Here is a 20098-nt window from a genome sequence, read left to right on the forward strand (position 1 = left end):
GTTGATTACTAGACTTGATTTAGTGCATGACTAGTCAAGACTGAAGCTGTAATAATTATGTCTGAAATGATGATGATGATGATCCTGGTGGGACAAGAGATCAAAGTCCTGAACCCACACACAACAACTATGCTGACAGATGATTCTAATTTTAGGTTGTCAAAAATCTGTTTTTCATTATGATCACATCAGTGCTTTTTTTCTCAGTAGAGTGCATAGCTCACAATTTTGATTTACAGTGTTCTCAAACAGCAGGTGAGAATATTAATGTTTTTCCACTTTGTTCTCATGTTACCTCATCTAGCCCTCACATGTTTGACAAAGTATGCAATTTAACATTTCATTTTAGTGAAGCGTTACAGTAATATAATCAGTTTTTTGGTGGTCATGCATCAGCACAGAGGGCTCTTGAATGAATCCCTCCCTTTATACGTGATACAGCCTTTAAAGGAAATGCAGAGGGTCGGACGCATGTTAAATTCTAAGTGTGGGCATTCACTGCGATCAGCCGAGCCCATTTGTTTGCAGCCTCAGTCGCGCTCTCGCTAATGCTTCATTTGGTTCACAGCATGCCATCGATTGTCAATCTGATTTCATTCGCCTCTGCAAGCACAGCAAGGGCATTTCCCAAGATTAGTAATTTGATTGAATCGATCTAGAAGCCGGCAGAAAGTTAATATGCTGTACGTCTGTGCCGCAGAGTTTCGCACACGCTCCCTTCACCCGCGTACGCCGTACAAGAGAGGGCGGATCATAAAGCTTTGGATTAATGGTTTTGTCAATCAAGGTGAATTAAATGTTATTTCTGTTGTTTTTGTCACTCCCACCACCTCCAGAATTCTCCTTCTTTGACCCCAGCGAGCCCCAGTGCAGGGACGTTCTTTTGGATCCCAGCACCAGCATACCAGAGCTGTTCGCTGTCCTCAGACAGTGGGTCCCCCAGGTCCAGAAGAACATCGACCTCATTGGCAATGAGGTGACTCCATTCAGCCTTTCCAGACGCTCCAATATGCTTTAATTAAATTGCTTTTGTGCGAACCTTTTTGTCAGTGCTCTAAAACTTACAACTCACAAATGGCTCATTGAATGTTTCACAAATCAACGTAACAAAGAAACATTTCATGTCAAAATATGGTAACTGAAACACTTTAAAAATAGATATTTTTGGTTGTTGGTGGATGCCCTGCCAATCATCCCCCTCCACCCAGACTTACACAAAGTAGCTGCAATGCAGTAAATTGTGCAAGCAAGCACTCGTCTCAAGGGTAAAAGCAGGCGATTATTTTCTCTCTCCCTCACTGAATAACTGCTACCCTTGAGAAATAAATGCCTTGTTTCCATGTCAGTTTGCAACAATTCTCGTCCAAATTCAAAGATGACTAGATTTATGAGAGGCCCATCTCGCTTGTCATTCATTCAATCAACCCCCCCCCCCCCCCCCCCCGGGTTTCGCTTTATAGCCTATTATGTAATATTTCTGCAAGGTGACACAGCTGGTCCTTAGTGGCACGCTTCATTTTCTCATCTTTGCACAGATCCTGAAGAGAGGCTGCTGCGTCAACGACCGAGACGGCCTGACAGATATGAGCCTGCTGCACTACTGCTGCAAGGCCGGAGCCCCGGGCATCGGTCAGTGTTTACAGGGTTGTGTTGAATAAATACTCTGAACAGGACTGCAAGTGTCTACACACACACACACACACACACACACACACACACACACACACACACACACACACACACACACACACACACACACACACACACACACACACACACACACACACACACATACACACACACACACACACACACACACACACACACACACACACACACACACACACACACACACACACACACACACATAGTTTATCTTTCTACTCTGACCGCTGAACATAATCCTGTATGACTCAGTAAGCACTGCTCTTCTTCATTATTACTACTCTTCAAACACAGTCTCTAGAGCTGCCGCACTGTCTGTCGTGGCACCCCCCCCCCTCCCATCACACACACACAGCTGTACCAACATGGCTCCTCTGTTCCTCAGGTGACGCCGAAACAGCAGCTGCTTTCGCCCGCCAGCTTCTCGCCCTGGGTGCGGATCCTAACCTTCGCTCACGCTGGACTAACATGAGGGCCCTGCACTACGCTGCCTACTTCGATGTGCCCCAGCTCATCCGGGTGGTGTTGCAGGCCTCCCAGCCCGGAGGTAAGAGCAGTGCTGCAGACCAAGAACATGCAGGGCAAACATTTCTATTTTCATTTCATTTTCTCTATAAGTTTTAACTAAGACCCAGCAAAAAGATGCTAGTGAGATAAACGCAGATACAATTAAGAGAATTGGCATGTACTCTTGGACAGTGTCAGCAACTGCAGATTAATTACATTTCTTTTGATTACCAATCATTTCACATCAGCAGTTAAAGCCTTTCTGATGGTGCTTGAGATAAGAAGCCTGGAAAAGCAATAGGAAGAGCATTGTACACTGCAGTGTGTACTGTCCCTGACCCGAAGCTTTCCTCAGTAAATGGATATTGCACAGATTAAAGTGTGTGGATGCTTTTCCTCTTATTGCACATGCTGTATGTGTATGGACAAAATCCTACACAGCATACACTACCGTTTCGGTATGTTTTGTTGAAGCACAAGCCAGATGTTTCAAGTTCAGTTTTATTATTAGATTTTTAAAGTAGGCAGTTTCCCATATATTGATTATATTTTGGCAGGCTGCTCAGGTCAACTTCTGTTATAGAGTATATTTGAAGTTGGTGTCTTTTTTTATGTACATACTTGACACTAAAATGAAGATGTAATGCTGTCTCAAGTTCAGGCTTGGTGAACCTTACTGTCCATCACCAGCTGCTTGAAGAACAGTCTCTACAGATTCCATGTAGTATACAGCAATTACAAGTATAACTCAATCACAATACCATTTACTGTTTGTGTGAATATTGCAATGAATGGTTTGAGGAACATTTATTTTTACCTCTGCTTTGCATTTTACATCAGAATCCTGCATTGTATAACAACATAACATGTGTTCAGGATATGATGAAATGATTCCCATGTGGTTATTGTTTATATTTGACTGTTAAAAACTAAAATATTAAAGGACCAGTGTGTAGGATTAAGTGGCATCTAGTTGTGAGGTGGCAGATTGCAACCAACTAAATACTGCCCCTCCCTCCCCTTTTTAAGCATGAAGGAGAATCTACAGTTGCCCCGAAACTGGCATAAAATGCGAAAGGCCCTCTCTAGTGCCAGTGTTTGGTTTGTCCTTTATGGGCTACTGTAGAATCATGGCGGCGAAAAATGGTGGGCTCTGTGGAAGAGGACCCACTCCCTCTGTAGATATAAAGGGCTCATTCGAAAACACAATTGTTTTTATTTTCAGGTGATTATACACTAATTAAAACATGCTTATGAACATTATATTCTCTTCCTGCCAATTCATCTCCTTAAATTAAACATGTCCAAACTATTCCATAAAAGACTATATGACTGCAGGTTTTCATTCCAACCCAGCAGGAGCACACCAGGCCTGACTCATTTAATCAACTGATCTCAGTCTTCAGACAGGTGATTGGTCAAATCGTGTGCTTTTGATTGGTTGGAACAAAAACCTGCAGGTACATGGTCCCTTATGGAACAGCTTGGACATGCCTGCCTTAAATATTACACACTGGTCCTTTTTAAATATACAGGAGCAGCTTTGGAAGCAGTATTATCAATCTACACATTTTACTAGATCTGTGTCATAAATCTAGAAATCTAGATAGAATATTGAGCAAGAGGAGCTGATTAGATAGTGAATAATTATTTTGTAAACTGGTGAGATAGATAGACAAACTCAAAGAGCCAGAGTGATCACAGCATGCATAAATTAGTACACTGAGACCAGACAAATGGAGACACTGCTGCACTGTTGAGGACCACCTTTGGTCCCGATACCAGCTGCCAGATGCTGTGGCAGACGCTGTGCAACAGACCTTGGGCCTGTTTGCAAAATTATCTGGATAACTGATGTGTGTTTACATCAGTCTATGATCCAGTATTGAGGGATTTCTGTGTTTTTACTCAGCAAAGTGAAGATAACTCAAAGTAAGGTTATTAAATGTTAATCTACCAAGATCTTAAGCTCTGGTCCTTTTTTTATACAGCTTTTCGAGATTAGGATCTTCAGAAAGCACAACTCAGCTGTCATGGTGGTCGGGTTGGTTTTGAATGCACCTGTTAATGTAGTAATACTTACATAAATATGCAGATCCTCACTCTGCAGGGGCAGGATTTCTGATTTTCTGGCCACTGAGCAAAAACGATGGTCAATAATGACTCATCACACAGTTTTAATTTGTGGTAACTGTGATGTAATGTGTCAAAAAATGCACAGCAATCACAAAGAATTTATAAGACTGTGTAACACCAATATCTATTTTTTTTGTAGAGGTAAATGCAACCTGCAGCGACTTTGACTTTGGCACCGCCCTGCACATCGCTGCTTCCAACCTGTGCACATCAGCTGTTAAATGTCTCCTGGAGCTGGGAGCCAACCCTGCTTTCAGAGTAAGTGACATCCGTCTCCCGCATACACTCCCACAACATTTAATCCAATGCTCTGTTTTAGTTATAGACTGTTTTTCTACATTCAGTAAGTATAATGTGTGCTCTGTGGATCCCCTGTTGTGCCTCTGTACATATGTGGATGCTTTCCATCACATAATACATACACATAGCAGATTAATTAACAAAATGATGAGGACTTTTGTGTACTATTGAGTTAATGATGCAGCCCAATCCCTGTATAGTCACTGCCTGCATCCACATATATTACCTCTAACTGGGGTTTAACTTTTTTGGAATTATCATCTCTAACTTATTCTAAGTAGTTGATATCAAGACAAATACGAGAAACGAAACCACCCCTGAATATTTTTTTCGAATCCTGACAACCATCTGTTGTGAACATTCATGAGAGGAGGGAACCTTTTCCTCCTGACGTCTCCTCGTGTTACAAACCCCACCGCCGCGCTGCTGCTGCTCTGTGGGCTCCTTTAATTTGCATAACAGGTTCTGCTGTCTTTTACTGCAAATGAGCATCTTGCAAGTTTAAAAAGCCGAGCGGAATATCACGACACACAATCAAACTTAATTACTCCGGACTTTTATTGCATCCTTTTCAAATATGAAAATTAATAGTGTTGTTTTTGCCCTGAGCAGCATTATCAATGCATGTTGCTTTAATGAAATTAGCTCAGTTTTGTTTTGGTTTATTGATTACTTACGTGACTCACACTCAAATTGTTTGCTTATTTCTTTTTTTATCACAAACCTCAACGTCGCTTTCATATAACGTTCAAAATACAGTGCAGATCTTGGGCTACTAATGATTATTTGAATTAAAATGATTGGTTATTACTCTTTTTTTTTTTTTGTTAATAAATTGTTACTTTATAAACTAATCAAATGAGCACATTTCTTCATTTCTTTGGCCTGGTCTGATTCACTCGACAGATACAGCCTAAATTGCAATTGCTCTGAATTAAAGCTTCCCTAGACATGTTTTGAATAAATCCACCACTGTAGCATCTTTCTGCGCTCAGTCTGTCTGCCTGGTACCTCTCAGTTGAAGCCGTTTGAATATTTGGTTGAGCGGTTTCCTGAACACAGGCCCTGATCAACCTGTATCTTATACTATAGCAAATGCAGCAGATTCTCAGCAGACGGTAATTTAACATCAAGACTGTACGGTCTGTCGAGCTTACGCGTTCTGTTGGAAGTTTTTATCCATACTTAAAGTTGCATGTCTCAATATGCCTTCATTATTATTTTTTACTATTTAGATTGATTGAATTGCCGAGCAGAAATGGTGGCTGCTCTTTGCATACACACATTTCCCACTGGAGGTCACCAAAGCACCATGCACCATAATCCAATAATTCCCTTGCTCAAAGCTGAGTGCAGATGCTCCTTATTTCTCAGCGTGTGAATGCAAAGCCAACAGACAACATGCATCTGACGTTTTAACATGAACATCACTAACCTCTTTTTAACCTTTTTACTTGGCTAGAAACATGAATGTTTGTTGCTTTATATTGCCAAACAAAAGTGGGAAAACACCACAGAGCGGAGATTATACTCTGCCTGCTTTATTATTTAAGCTTTACTGGGCTTTTTTCACCGCTGCCAATTAGCCCCGTGGACATGCCGCATCTGCTGCTGCATCAAGTTATGATATCGCTCTTCCAGATTTGTTTTTCACAGTAATCCTCTTCATGGCTTTAGAGGACCAATTATGTTAACTACTGTATGACCGAACCCATTTTTTTAGATGAGGCATAGACCTCTCATATGGGTGTCTTAACGTCGTATTGACGATAGAGATGTGATTATCATAAACTTCCTTGGAATATGTAAAACTAGCCTTTCTGTAGTCTGTGAGGAAACAATAGGATTTAATTTAAGAGCATGGTTTTGTTTCATAATCAGCCAACACATACCTTTTTTTAAATACACGTATTGCTGCTTGGACTAATAGCGCATTGATTTGTTTTGTGTTAGTGATGTATTAAATTGTGTCACTTGCATTAGGAAAAATGCTGGCAGTGAAGTGTAAAGCTACCAGAGCCAAGCTGAGTAAAGGTCAGACTCTGAAGTGGTTTAATTTGATATTTCTCCTCTCTGGCCCTGCAAGAGAGTTGTCACAACAAACCTCGGTTTACAGCAGCAGAAGTTTTTTAACATGGACGGAAAACTTAAAAAAATGTCGCCAGCCTTTCATGCATCCCTTACCGCATACCTTATGGCAACTCCTTTCTACTACTTTCCATTAGTAGCAAAGTCGCGGTGGTAGATCACTAACTCGATAGTTCCACTTTCAGATTCAAAGTCTGTCTGGTATCTGTTGGATTTTTTTTTTTGGGCGGGTAGAGTGAAGTCAGCCCCTTCGTGTTTGGCTGGCAGCTACACACTGCTCATAGGAGCTGTAGATGTAAAACCTACAAGATGTTACAACTTCAGTTTAGTTCTATCAGCCATCAATTTTGGCAGCAGCGTCAACAGAAATTGAACAATTTGATATTCACGAAGATAATTCAGTCAGTGCTGCTCTGTCGGATCATGTTCAGTTGTACTTGTGCACCTGATTGACTGCTAACATTTAAATTAACATCTTGCAGAGTCATGGCGAGTCCTATGTGTTAAAGTATACAATCTGAATATTTAAAATTTGCCTTAATACAATACTCACCTGTGTGCTGATAGTTATTGGCATATGGTAGCAAATGGTAGTATTTTATTAGAATAGACTCAGCAGTTGTTTTTAAATACAGTTATAGACGCAGAGTATGGCTGCTACACAGTTGGTAAAATTATTTGACACGTGTGGTTCAGTGTGAGAGCCTGGCGCTGTGCTCCCTCAAGGCACTAAATGAAACCCACTGAAGTCTCTAAAAAGTGTCTCTGTTGTGAATGTCCTATTTATCTATATCTCTATATCTTGTATATCTAAATACAAAGAACCAGTCCTTTTAAAATACTGTACTGAATGCTCCTGAAAGGCCACAGGCATTCATTCCAGTCACTGCTGCACATTAAGTGGTACACACATTAGCTCAGTGTTCCAACATGTGAACGTCAGGACCAGCAATGAAAGCCAAGCTCCCTCTTTTTCTTTTTTTGATGTTCATCAAAGACTACTCGCATTGTTGCTGGATGCGACGGCGAACACAAGCGCGCCCCAATTACTCCGGCACAGCAGCGGCGAACGAGCTCCCCCTCGTCTGTCACGCCTCCGCAAGCCGTCTCCTCCTACCTTCCTTCCACCGACTCTCGGGCTCGCAGACGCCGTCTCAACTCACGCCGACTGTAGACTCTTTGAGCCACTCGACTAAAACCTCGAATGTTGCCCGCCTGCTGATCAGCTGCTTTGAAACACACTGACAGGGAATTTTTTTTTGTTTTGTTCTGAGAGCAGAGATGAGATTAAAGATTCTGTTAAGCCCAGCGTCGTCATTACTGAAAAAATAATTGAAGCAAGAATACAATCCTTCACTTGGCATGCTGACTTTTTCTTTATCAGTTTTCACAATCACTCCTCTGTGCTTCCTTCCTGTCTCCTCCTTTTTTTTTTAAAGAATGAAAAAGGACAGTGCCCGGCAGACGTGGTGCCCGACCCCCTCGACATGCCCCTGGAGATGGCAGACGCAGCCGCCCTGGCCAAAGAGCTCCGCACTCTCCTGAGAGAGGCTCTGCCCCGGCCTAGCTCCCCCCTGCCCCTCACACTGCAAGCCCAGGCCCCTCCTGCTCTCTCCGATAAGGCCAGGATACAGCTGGCCACCATGGGGATCCGACTAGGTGACCGTGTGGTGATAGCTGGACAGAAGGTGCGTGGTAGGTCACTGTCTTCAGGGCAAAAACAATTATAAGCATCTTAATTTAATCCTTCGGTTATGCAGAGCGGTGCCAAGATTCTGCTGGAAATAAAACACATTTTTCACCATCCATATCTCAAAGTGGTACAATAGAGGGACGTTTCTCAGCCCCCTAATTAAAGTTGATTAATAGCCGAATTCAAATGAGGGTGAAGTAAACTGTTCTTGCAGCAGTTAGTGAGCGATGCATTAAAAAGAAAGCAGCAGCCGTTAACGTGTGGCTACTTTGAATGTAAAACAAGGCTCAACTCATCTCCACCTCATAACTACAGCCAAAACAAACTACACAACTCGCAAAACACACTCAGTCATTAATGCAACAATTAGCTGATGTACCAGTAATTGCATTTTGATAGCCTGAACGCTTCCCTCGGAATTTAATCATTTCAGTATAATTGGATTTTTTGATATTTTCCATTAATTCGATTTTTGTTTTTGACAGTTTTTGCAGTTTAACAGTTTTTAAATGATTGAACTGTACCTCTTAAGCTGCTCTGATCCTATTTAGTTATAAACAGCATGAACAACTGGCACCGTACCTGCATGTTTTTCCTCAGCTCAGTCCCTTCTGTACAGTTGTGAGACACTGCTGCACTGACAAAGACATGATCCCTCACCAGCTTCCCATCATGCAAACACATTCAGCTGGATTTGAGGGAGCATGTAGCTGAGCTGGAAGAGCCCAAGCTGGGAACTGAACCCAAGTTTCTGCAGTTATCCAAATTTCCACATTAACAATGTCTGTGTGAATCTCTACAGAGGCACATAAAACAGACACGGTTAGGCAGCAGCACTGAGCAGATTTTTATTTGCTTATGTGCAGAAAATAGTTGGAGTTGGAATCCCTGTCATGTCTTTGTTCAAAATTGGACACAAATGCACCCATCTGTCCATGGGATTACTGTTCGAGTCGATATATTTTACAAACAGCAACTAATACAAGTACATAAAGTAGCAGTGCACAACATAAATGAGCATGGGAACAGTAAAATATGAAAGGGATTGTTACTCCATCAGTCTCATGCACGTAGGCACACCACAGCAGTACTATGCAGCTGTGCAGTGATTTAACCTAAACAAAAACAGAAGCTTTGGGGGATTTTTTTTTTTATTTTCTCTTCTACAATTATTTCAGCCCTCAACCAAGAAAACATAGTTTCCAGTTGCTAAGCAACACCCTTTTGGCATCCTTCCAGCATTCAGGGTTATGTCTGACACTTCACTCTGGCATATCATCAACATATTTTACGTGTTCAAGTTAATCCAACTCCAGCTGTGATGCTGCTAAATGTCTGCTAACACTGTTAGAAGTTTCAAACTGTCTGGGTCATCTTCTTCTATTAGACTTATCTCTTCTTCATCAAATCTCACACTATTAAGTGCTGTGCACAGCTGGCAATGTGAACTAAGCTATGTTGTACTGATTCTTTGTTACAGTGAGAATGTGATATATAAAATAAATGGACAAACCAGGGTTAAACAAAGTTATTTGCAGCAACGTTTTTCTCAGTACATTATCCTCATCTGTGCATTCAGGCAAAGACATTCTCTCCTGTAATGCAAAGACACTTAACTGTGGCTGCGTGACCGTAATCCTTATAACATGAAGCATGCTTTAAAAGCTGTGGAGCGTTGTCCTCATAGCTTAAATAACATTCAGTTTTCAAACTATTTTCCTGGCTCAGTTCAAGTTTGACAATTTACTGCACACCCTGACCCTGCTAAAAAAACCTCAGAAATCTAGACTTTCTATTCTGTACGTTGGGTTAAATATTTTGCAACATTTTTTCCAATCACTGATGTCCTGAGTTATCAGGCTGAAATCACGGACCCAGTCCACCCTCAGTGTGTCCAGTGATCCAACAAAAGCAAGTGCAAAAGACTGTTCTGAAAATCACCAGTTTTCGACTACATCAGATAATCAGTCGAGAATTACTTGACTTTCTTTTTTCATCACTTACAGATGACTTTGCACTCAGCTTTTGTCATTCCAAAAGTCTACCAAGACCCTCAAATCCTAGCAGGATCAGTAGAAGCCTGCAGGGCCCATGAAAGTTTTAGATTCCTCCAATCCACAGTGTGGCTTTTGTACTGATGTAATGATGGTGTTAGTCTTTACTGTTGAATCACTCCTATTAAGAACCAACTCTTGCTTCCTTAAAAGCACTGAAGATTGCCTACAGTCATGAGGCTTATAGTGGAATCAAATACTCTTTTTTTTTTTTACTCACCTACACAAGTTATGAAAATTTGAGACTGTGGTATGTCATTGATTTTTGTGTTTGTTTGTTTGTTTGTTTGAAGAACCAATGGAGAAAAGTAGTTTTTTTTAGACTAGCAGAAAAGACAGACTAATTGAAGCTCTGTTTTGTACTTTTGGCACCAACAGAGGTTGTCGCACGCTGGTATATCCACTGAATCTTTTTGTGCCTGTGCTATGAATGTTTAAAATCAAAAGGAAATTCAGTTAACCTTCCTTACACTTAGCATCTATATACAGTTATTTACACTTACTGTGGACTAGGTAAGTGGTGGGAGACTCACCATTATACAGCCATCACTAACCGTCCGTGTAGTAAAACATGGGCTTGCGTCTTAAGTTCAATTTTTAGACAATTTTTGTCTTGTGCTCAGTAATCTTTTGCAGTCATTTAACTGGAGCTGTTTTAAAAAAAAATACCAGCCCAGTGCTAACACTCTTGAAAGTCAGCTTGATCAGCTTCTGAATGTTTTTTCACATCTCTGACATTTCACATGTAATCTTTCGGTGCCATTTCACAAGCGTGCTTTTATTCCCATAAGCTCGCCAAAACCCAAATTTGTTAGTTACTGTTAAGCGACACGGTGGTTCAGTGTTTTGATTTGTCTGACCCCTGCGGCATGAAAAAAAAAGCTTCGCAATCATGTTTAAATAACCCAGTTTCTATGACAAAGATCCTCACAAATGACTCCTATTAGATCAGAGTGCCTTTTTCTCCTCTCGGGGCTGAGGAGTTTATTCAATTTCAATGGGGCCTTTAAAATTGCACAATTTTATTGAATGGAAGGTCATAAGAGATAAAATGGTGAAATAGCTGATGTTAACCCCCCCCCTATCTCATGCTTTTTAAGGAAGTGTGAATTGGGAAAGGACTTAAACAACTAATCGAGTGAGTCATCCCCGGCTCAGGGATGCTTCTCTCAATTTGCTCCACCTGTGTGTCAAAGTAAATACCGGCTGTAAGGCTTTTCAGATTTACCATGCCAGTGCTGTACATGTAGCTCAGAGACAAATCAAAGGCAGTCTGTATGTGGATGGTGAACTGTATACATAAATACTGGTAGAGAAAGCCTGTTGCTAGCCATTAGTCTAACCACCAAGGCTTCTACAGCACTTCCCTGTGCACTTTTTAAACAAATATCTTCATGGTAAGAATAGTAAAGGAGAAACTGAGAACAGCAAACAGTAAAGCAATACGAGTCTTTAAACACATCATGATTTTCTCATTTAAAGCAGTTTTTAAAATACAAATGTACCAATTTGAAATTAAGTGCATTTAATGACACATTTCACATCTGTTGACCATCATATTGTCCGTTATGACCAGAGCCCTGTCTTTGTGTTTGACACAGTCTGGTATCCCTTTACTCTCCACTACCTTTGTACAGGCTACATCACTGACTGTCAGGTTTTCACAAGCTAAACATGGATCCAGAAATAAAAAAGGATCTTGACAAATGCTTAACTGAGAGAATCTTGGATCATCTAGGATATACAGTATACAGTGACTGAAAACCCACTTGCCACCATTACTTGTCCCAGTCCTTTGCTATATAAGAAGGCACATTGGTTCCTCCTAAATCACTAATCTGGGTGTTAGGTTTGACCTCCTTCCTCTTTCTACCATCTGTAGTCAGGGAGACACGCTCCTCCCTACCTACAGGCACTGATCATACCACAAACCTCCACCCGCACCCTCAGATCTGCCAGCATCTCGCTCCTCTGGGCCTCCACTACTGAGCTCTGCACCATGGAGGATGGAGCCTTCTGCTCCACTGCACCACGCTTATAGATCAGCTTTTCTAACCATCTGAGGGCAGCACAGACCCCCAGACTCTTCTAAAAGAAGGCTTCAAAACCCTTTAGTTCAGGAAGGCCTTTTCATCTTAACTCTCAGTACTATTTTCTTTATGTTGTGTGTTCTGCGGTATTAATACCGACTTTGAGTTTCACTATAAATGAGAAGTGTAGTAGAAATTATACATCTTTCTTATGGTGCCTATATTATAGCTGTTTAACATTTTACTCCATCATATAATCCCCGGTGTTTCCCTGCTGTATGATCATCCCAGCTGCACACACATGTACACATGTAGATGCAAGCATTAACACGATAAGAATAGTTAAATCTAGCTCAGTTGGACATTTGCTCTGAAAGAATGAACCATTAATAGATTTTCATGTCACACTGAGAACAAAATCGCAGTGTGCCAAGTTGTAGAGATTGGTTCATCAAATCCCATCTTTTTCATCTTTGATCTCTTTTTTCCCTTTTTTGTTGTTATTTGTCTCTTCTGTCGCTCTCATGAACACCGACACCTCCAAAATGTTGAGCTTCTGACGGCGGCTCTGCTCTCGACATCATTTCGACTGAAGATAGAATGACTTCACACACCATAGGCGCATTGATCATTTCTTTCGTTGCGCGTGTTTTACACCGATGGCTATGAAACACTGTCACCGTTGTGACTTTCAGTGGTACATACTAATCCTGTGTGTTTGCAGGTGGGAACGTTGCGATTCTGCGGCAGCACCGAGTTCTCCGGGGGCCTCTGGGCTGGAGTGGAGCTTGACAAACCAGAGGGGAAGAACGATGGCTCGGTAGCAGGGGTTCAATATTTTACCTGTCGAATAAAACACGGTAGGTCATGCTACAGCGAAGAAGCATGAATTGTCAATCACTTTTACTATTATTAAATTATTATAATTATTATTCTTACTATGAACCTACCTGTTCAGCCTAGCTTTTGATTAAGAATTGTTTATTGTCTTCTTTTATTCTATTTTATATTTCTTTTGATGTTTTTTTCCCCCTAACCCTTTAATTTTGTTCTACTTTAATTTGTTATTTTATTATTACCATTCTATAAGTCATCTTCAGTTTATCAATTTTCTTTCCTGTCTTTTTATCCCTTTTTTTAAAGCCTAGTTTTAGTCTAGCCTTTACTAAACTTCTATCTCTTATTTATCTTATTTCATTTTGCTTTTGTTTAAAACATTTTTAAAACATTTTTTATGTATTTATTTTCTCTTATTTATCTTACTGTATTTAAAATTTCTAAACATTTTTATCATCCTTTTTTTTCTCTTTTTCTTTGTTTTTGTTCCCTCATCATTCTTACTCCTTTCCTTAATGTTGTCAATTCTGTCTTATTATCAGCTTGTCAATCAACTGTAAAGCACTACATTAACCTGTATGAATAAAGTTTGATTGATTGATACCATTATTGACTTCATAGGACTAAATCAGATTTTTCAGTGCTATTGTATCTTGTCAAACATTAACACATTTACCATGTTTTTCTTTTGCTGCTGTTTAACTATTTGTCTTACCTTGTATATCTTAAATCATCATTATCATTGGATACATTTCTTGTTTTTGTCCTCTTTCCAGGAATCTTTGCTCCTCTCTCCAAGATAAGCAAACCTTTGGAAAGACATAAAACCAGTACTGTAAAGACGTCTACACCCATACGCCCACCTCGTCGCCTTGACCTGTCTCGTATCACTTCCAAGATAAACACAGGTAAAAAAACAAGTTACACACACCTCTGAATATTTCTCTGAACATTTCCGCTCATACAAAACATGCAATGGGTTTGGTTTATAGTAAAAAATAAACCCGAAACATCCAACACATCACACAAAAGTTGTAAAAGCAGTTTATAGAAGGAACTCTGCTCCGTCTGGCTCAATTCTCTCAATTCAAGCTGTGCTCAGGTCAGCATGAGGATCACCCCAAGAGTTTTTGGAAGCATTTGGAAGAATAGGTTTGAGACAAAACTCCTCCAGGCAAAGTAGTGTAAATAAATAATATATTTATATACTTTAAAATCTGTTCGCAACATAAACTACAAAGACGGTGAAAGTGAAAAGCCTGCAGGGCCCCGAAGGCGAGGAAATGTGTGAACTTGTGTGAGCGCAGGTGAAAAGGATGTCACAGGGGCAAAGTGTTTCCTCATGTCATGTGTAATCTCATGTACAGTCCCCCAGAGGAGATCTGGATATTATTATAAACCACACATCATCTAACAATAAAAATCTCACCAACCTCATAGAAACAAACATTTGGGACTAAAAGCATTCGACCGATAAATGACCCCCTTCCTCCCAATATTCCCTGTTGAAGAAGTAACTCAAGCGCACTCACTTGTGTGGTTTGAGACATAAACTATAGTACTTGCAGCAACAGAAACATTCCTGTTACTCTGGGGATGATGTGCTGAAAATGACAGAAAAGTAGTTATTAATAGCCCTCAATTCTCCAATAATTGGATTACAGCAGTGTTCTACCTCCTGTGTGATCCATGTGTGGTGCTCAACTCCCCCTCTCTGCTGTATGGATGTTTTTATTATGCACAGTAAAATGTATTATAAGCAAAATAACCTATAAGGTAAGCAAGTAACATTCCCTACAAGTGCTTTATGCAGTGTCAGTAGAATATACCTTTTTGGAATTGATTTTTCATTTGTTTTCATAACTTGGCACAGGTTGAAATATGAGGGGGTAGAGAAAGCAATAAAGGTGCACATTTGCGGGGGAGTCTCAAAAATTGCAATCTAGTCATCTAAATATCTCCGAATGTAAAAAAGGTTGATATTGAGAGAAGGTCATCCCTGCTTGTGATACCGGATCAGTGCAGGTAAGTAAAACAACCAACTGCATTATTTCACCAGGCTATGAAAAAGAGACAAGAGATGACTAATAATGTACATTGACAACAGCAATATTTAGTTGTATTTGTAGAAACTTGCACCGTGCATCTGTATGTCATTTTTGAGTGTCAAATCACATTGTAATGTTCAAGACAACAAGAGCATGTCAGTAAGCATCAACATCTTTCAACTATGCAGCAATTATTATTGATCTTAATAATTACATGAAAAAGTAAACATGAAGAGTATCAAGTCTAGTAAAAGGAAATAGGATAGATGATGAAATCTTTTGTGGTTGTAGTCGTGGTGTGGCAACATTCTCTCTACAACCAAAAATAGGTTCCCTTTACTGGCTGTCAGTTTCCATGCTAACACAGTGGGCTACTACACTGACCTACTACAGAGCGACTGAGTCACTCCACAGTCTCCAGATGAGGCCATCAGCTGAGTCACGACTCCAGCCGATGGCCTCTTTTTGTGCCTAAAAGAGGCTTTCTCAACTTCCACAGCCTGTCAGAGGCATGTCATCGCACGGCAGGATTTATAGCATCCGGCCTTTCATATTAATCTTCCCTCGAATGCTTTGAAAAGTGGATTCTGTACCATTGCCAGAGGACAATGCATAAATTAGATTGATGACAAGACCTTACTCTCACAGTCCTTAGATGCTCACATCCTCTGCTTCTGACTAATGTAAGCTTATAATTAAGTCCAGTCACCTGAGAACCTTGTAGAAACCTTGTTTCTCTTGTTTTTTGTGGTTCTTGCGCCCTCTAGGGTTTACATCAGTATTGTAGTTGTGTAATACTCAAAGGTTTTGAAGGCTGTTTGATGTGGACGTGAGTGGAATAGTGGACCTCAGAGCAGCCTATGGAATTCTGTGATTGATAGTCCAATTAAGCAGGGTTTAATAACTAGGGCATAGACAGGCTGAGTAGTCTGGCAGCTATTCATCACAAGGTGTGTGCGAGTGTGTATGTGCGGCGCGCAATTCATGTGAGGGCGTCTGTGTCAGCACCTCCATCCAAACCCAGGAACCAGGCTAATTTATGACCAAAACACTTTTCGGGGCCTTTGTCAGCCGTTTTACAGACCAAACTTCTGGAGGTGCCACCTGTGTTTTTCAGCGTCTCATCGGACGGTCGGGGCAGACAGCTCGCTCGTGTGCATCTATAGATTGGACCGGTCATCGTGAAACCGTCTCGTCTCACTAACCAGGAGAGACAGACACAGCAGAATGCCAGGCCGGGCCCCTATTAGTGTGTGTCAACTGTAGCTCAGGCCCTCAAAGGGTGGTGGGAACACAGACACCGCTCACAAAGCACCACCGCTGGATTCATAAAGCCTCAATGTGCGCTGCGGTGTGTCACTTGAAGTGAATGTCAGTATGTGGAAGGGATGGATAGAGCCAGGAGGTCCCCGCGAGCTAAAGGTCAAGTGACAAGAAATGTTTGGTATTCTTAGTAGGAATGTAGTTTCCTCTTTGGAGTTCAAAGGAGAGACACAACTCTTCCTCCGAGGGGACCGTTTCCCGGCTTCCTCTAAATGTGAACTGAAATGGCAATCAATAAAGAGCAGGCAGATTTTTCCATTTTTCTAACACTTTTGTAAAGGCACAATACAAAGTTTGAACTTAAAGTAATGAGCAAATTCATATTCTATTTTATTTATATTTTCTGTACAAATCAAATCCTCATTGGAGATATTTTTTCCTTAAATCTATTTAAATACATGGATGTTGATTTTATTTCTTATTGAAGAACAGACAGTTTTATGGTAAATTAATTCAAATCAACAAAGATAAAAAAAGTAAAGTTTTAGTGCTATAAAACTAGTGAAAGACTATAATTGTTTACTTCTATGAGAAATTCTCTTTGTGTGCTATCTGAGTTAGTACCAGTATTCCTTTTGAAGCTTTTTAATGTTCTTTTGTATTCACTGTCATTGGGCTTTTGTGTTGGCGTTGCTGCTTGTCTCAGCATATTAAAGTGTTTTTATTGTGTGTTGAAGTAAAAGACGTTCTTTAGTTGAATCAAGAAAAATTTCCTTTCACTAATTCTTGTTTCATTGCTACTCGACGATCGTCCTCTATTTGCATTTCTTCACTGTCCTGTTCTTGTGTTGTTGTTTTTTTTAACATTCTAGAGTTTTTTTTTTGTGTTTCTCACTTTAACTTTGCCGCTCTTGGAGTGTTACACTGTGTGTCATCTTATTTTCCTCATTTCTAATTCTCTTTACTTCTCTAGACGTGATGAACTTTCTAAACTGTCTTTGTGGGAATTGTATTTTTAAATGGATGTTTTGCTTTTGGATAACTGCTTTACATGCAAACCACTCCATCTGTGTTCATAAGGTCCACCTAGATTATACATTTGGTGTGTGTGCATTTTTATAATCAGAAGGGTAAATAGGCAAGGTTCTTCAGCAGACACAGCATGACAATTCTAGAAATTATACATTTCCCAGTTCTGCTAATTTCAGCTGTCAAACTAAAGAATGTAACTACAAATGTCTTGTTTCAGTTGTCAAAGTGACTTTCTAAATTGAATACATTATTTATGTTATCTTCCATCTTGTTATCTTCTTTGTTTTGAAAAGTGTTTTTGTGTGTGTGTGTGTGTGTGTGTGTGGAAAGGTTTAACTCCATCTGTCAAAAAAAGCCCTGATAATCAAAGTCCACCTAGTCCCAACCAGGGCACAGAGGGAGACGCCTCAGAGACAAAGACAGGTACTGCAGTTACAACTGTGTGGGCTTTGATGCACTGGATATCAGAGAATGGAAGTGTGTGTTTAGTGTATGTCTTTTGTTTTTAGGTTCTACACACTGCACTACACATTTCTCTGATAATCAGTGCACCTTAATACTTGAATCCAAAATCCTAATCCATCCGTGGTTAGATCAAGAGGAACAGAACTTCTCTAAAAGGAAACTGATACTTTGGTAAAGCATGTTGTATTATGTGTGAGTACTAGGATGGTGATAAAGCAGATCTGATAGGATGTTACAAAAGCCAAAACTGAATATTCAGCAAAATCTGAAATTAAAGTGTATCTTCAACCTGAAAGTACAGTAACATGGCTCTTCTAACTGTAGTGCATCAATTTAAAACCATGCCAGTCCAGTAATCAATTAAGCCAACGAGGGATTGATTAGCTCAAAGAGGAATGAGCGAATCAGCAGCGTCAACTGTTATTCCTACTCGTAGGGCTCCATTAGCAAAGGCTTACTATTGAAAACAACTTTTGGCAAAGGGTCAGAACTTTTTCTTTTTTGGCCCGTCACTTTCCGGGTTCCAATTTTGTTTGCAGTTGAATTTTCCCCTTCTTCTTCTTAAAGCACTTTGGCACAGATTTAATCAATTAGCCTTTAAGAGTTGGGCACTTAATGAACTCATGGCCTGTGAAGGTCTGTGAAAGTTAAAAGCTTAATGAGGTCCTGTGTCCAAATGGCTTCTTAAGAGTTGATATTGGGCATCCCTCCTCCTCCATTCTCAAGCCCCTCATGTTGGGAGGGGATTATCACGTTGGCTCTTAGTTTTGGACTTCGGTAATAGATGAAGAAGCAACTGTAAAAAAATAAATAAAAAGACTAAGCTCACTCGATTCGTGTTGCCTCAGAGTGATGCGATACAGCTGCTTGGATTTGTGAAGTGCAGCAGTAATTGTGTGGATCTGAGGGCTGTAGGGACTGTCACATTCAGAAGAGGGAAACAGAGAAATGAATAATATGCTGAGCTTCATTATTTCAGTGGAATTGTAATAGTTGCTTATACAGACCTGGATGGATGGATGGTGGGTTCAGTATTAAGAAAGGAGGCACACAGTTTGTGCCGTGTGAGTTTTTTAGACAGCAGAGTAGATAACTGCACAACGAAGGCCCCAGTAGAGTTGACTTGCACCAGTTTGTGTGCCTCTTTAGAATGGCGTGTAGAACACAGCTGGCCAAGTGGCTGCTTTGTTGTGTGTTTTTGGTCAGTTGTTACGGCTTTTGCTTTAAATGAGCCGTCTCTGCATGTCCTGCCGCTCATTCCTCCTTGTCATTTTCATCACAGGTGTCCTCTCCCGCTCCCTCTCCTCTTCGTCCTCCTCGCTTGACTCTCGGCACGGGCCGGCCTCTCGACCGCGTCCGCTGCCAAGGCAACGTCTTCCAGCCAGACAGCGACGGGAGCGCGTCTCTCCGAGTCCCAGGACGACACCCTCTCCAGCCCTGCGCTCCTCTCCTGGCAGCACCTCACTTCCTCCTGCAGGTGTGTGTGTGTGTGTGTGTGTGTGTGTTATCACAACGCTGACCGAGTGGAGATTGCTTTCATCACAGGGGTTTTTTCTAATGATTATCACATCCTAATGGAATCAAATTGAAGCCAGCGGTGAAACAGCCTTTGATAATTCCCCCCCACCCCCCCCAGGTCCCAGAAGCCGAACCCCCTCAGCTAGCAGCTCTGTGTGCGAGGGCCCCGAGGTGCGCCTAGGGGAGAGGGTGCTGGTCGTAGGCCAGAGGACTGGTGTGGTCCAGTTTTATGGAAAGACCAGCTTTGCTCCAGGTCAGTTGTTAAAATGTTAAAACACTTCAAATATGCAGCATACATGCTACACTTTGATAAATCGCTCCTTGTTCAGTGAATCTTTTTGCAGCGTTGCCTTTCATCTGTACCATCTGGTTTGTACTACAAGCAAACATGCTGGAATCACAGAGATTTTATTCAGCTTATTTTTCGAACACACATGAACATTGTGTATTGAATAATTTGCA

The 20098-nt window shown here is 40.9% G+C and overlaps 1 protein-coding gene across 3 annotated transcripts in view; it reads left to right on the plus strand.

The window, feature by feature from the left end:
* Positions 1 to 20098, plus strand: part of LOC134000724 (CAP-Gly domain-containing linker protein 4-like) — a 37154-nt gene that overhangs the window by 5643 nt on the left and 11413 nt on the right. For 2 of the 3 annotated variants that reach the window (XM_062440187.1, XM_062440188.1), the window contains exons 3-11: positions 837 to 976; positions 1536 to 1629; positions 2051 to 2212; positions 4448 to 4566; positions 8136 to 8384; positions 13198 to 13333; positions 14087 to 14218; positions 19401 to 19595; positions 19755 to 19889. In XM_062440187.1, coding sequence (XP_062296171.1) covers positions 837 to 976; positions 1536 to 1629; positions 2051 to 2212; positions 4448 to 4566; positions 8136 to 8384; positions 13198 to 13333; positions 14087 to 14218; positions 19401 to 19595; positions 19755 to 19889 — 1362 coding nt within the window. Of the gene's footprint in view, positions 1 to 836; positions 977 to 1535; positions 1630 to 2050; positions 2213 to 4447; positions 4567 to 8135; positions 8385 to 13197; positions 13334 to 14086; positions 14219 to 17983; positions 18077 to 19400; positions 19596 to 19754; positions 19890 to 20098 lie in introns of all 3 variants that reach the window. The other variant, XM_062440189.1, reaches the window with a different exon arrangement.

This window comes from Scomber scombrus, chromosome 19, assembly GCF_963691925.1.
Source record: "Scomber scombrus chromosome 19, fScoSco1.1, whole genome shotgun sequence".
NCBI lineage: Eukaryota > Metazoa > Chordata > Actinopteri > Scombriformes > Scombridae > Scomber > Scomber scombrus.